This window comes from Sinocyclocheilus anshuiensis, unplaced genomic scaffold, assembly GCF_001515605.1.
Source record: "Sinocyclocheilus anshuiensis isolate Anshui unplaced genomic scaffold, SAMN03320099.WGS_v1.1 scaffold1518, whole genome shotgun sequence".
NCBI classification, from domain to species: Eukaryota; Metazoa; Chordata; class Actinopteri; order Cypriniformes; family Cyprinidae; genus Sinocyclocheilus; species Sinocyclocheilus anshuiensis.
The window spans coordinates 416,533-418,100 of NW_015548194.1; the positions used below are offsets into that span (position 1 = coordinate 416,533).

A 1,568-nucleotide genomic window follows, 5' to 3' on the forward strand; every position below is an offset into this window, starting at 1 on the left:
ATAAAAGATACGCCTTCTTTCTTTGCGTGAACATTTGGGCGGCGTTATGCAAATCTTCCCACATAGTGAGGTAGACATGTGGGGGCGTGTTAGAACGAGCCGTTTTAGGTAGGAGTGGCTGACTGAACTTTTATAAAGAATATCTCTTTGGATTTGAGACTTTATTCTTTGCAACTTTACAGATCTTCTTTATGCACCAAGAGCTTGTAACACTCCAAAGAGAAAGGAAAAATTGAAATCGCATCATATGACCCCTTTAAGTAAAGATCATGTTCCATGAAGATATTTTGTAAATTTCCTACCGTAAATATATCAAAACTTAATTTTTGTTTAGTAATATGCATTGCTGAGAACTTCATTTGAACAACTTTAAAGATGATTTTCTCAATATTTAGATTTTTTTGCACCCTCAGATTCCAGATTTTCAAATGGTTGTATCTCGGCCAAATATTGTCCTATCCTAACAAGCCATACATCAATGGAAAGCTTATTTATTCGGCTTTCAGATGATGTATACATCTCAATTTCGAAAAATTGAGCCTTATGACTGGTTTGTGGTCCACAGTCATAATTCTTAATATTAACTTGCTGCTTATTAGCTTGCATATTACTAGCAAATTGGCTGTTTATTAGTACTTATGAAGCACATATTAGTGCTTTATTCTGCATGAGCATATTCTACATCTCTTAATCCTACCCAGTATTTAAGCTTAACAGCTACCTTACTAACCTTATTAATAAGCAGCAAATTAGGAGTTTATTGAGGCAAATGTCACAGTTAATAGTGAGAACTGGTCCTTAAAATAAAGGGTGACCTGTTTTATGTGTTTATTGGCTTAACTATGTTATCAAACAGCTAATAATGTGTTGCTAATGTTACACAAACCATATTCCAGCGATATGCTATTGATATGAAGAGTGGATTGGTTAAATGTGTGTGACAGTAGCAAACGGCTTAAGGAGAAAATGCTCAGCAGTGAAAATTAGGTTGATGAGTTTGCACATTGTTTGTCTTTAAGCACGAAAGAGACATGTAAACCACGTTGAAAGCTTGATTTTCATCTCAGGGGGTCTTTAGCATCAGTCTGGAGGGGTTAAATGTTAGACTCCAGTCCATTCAAACGGAGGACTAAAGCAGATCCAGCTGGATGGTGTTTCTGTGTCTTTCAGGCTCTGATGGAGTTCTTCCAAAGAGTGACTGACCATAAGGACAGGAATAAGATGACGCTGAACAATGTTGCAGTGGTGATGGCGCCCAACATCTTCATGTGTAAGGGCTTCCGCAGTAAGATCAGTGAACAGCAGGAGTTCGCTATGGCCACTGGCACCGCTAACATCGTCAGGCTGCTCGTCCGCTACCAGAACCTCCTCTGGACGGTACGAGTCCTCACCGTTACACCACACCTTAGCTCAATGTTCAGAGAGGTTCCGTGTTTGAGACTCTCTCCGTTCTTAAAGGGGTCATCCGATGCTACATGCACTTTTTACAAGTTGTTTGAACTGAAATGTGTGCTGGCAGTGTGTGTACACAACCACCCTATAATGATAAAAATCCACCCAGTGTTTTT

General features: G+C 39.1%; 1 protein-coding gene across 1 annotated transcript in view; it reads left to right on the forward strand.

The window, feature by feature from the left end:
* The window catches only part of LOC107653144 (rho GTPase-activating protein 18-like), a 42,658-nt gene that overhangs the window by 34,877 nt on the left and 6,213 nt on the right, over positions 1-1,568 (forward strand). Inside the window, exon 11 of the mRNA XM_016439789.1 lies at positions 1,171-1,377. Coding sequence (XP_016295275.1) covers positions 1,171-1,377 — 207 coding nt within the window. The remainder of the gene's footprint in view (positions 1-1,170; positions 1,378-1,568) is intronic.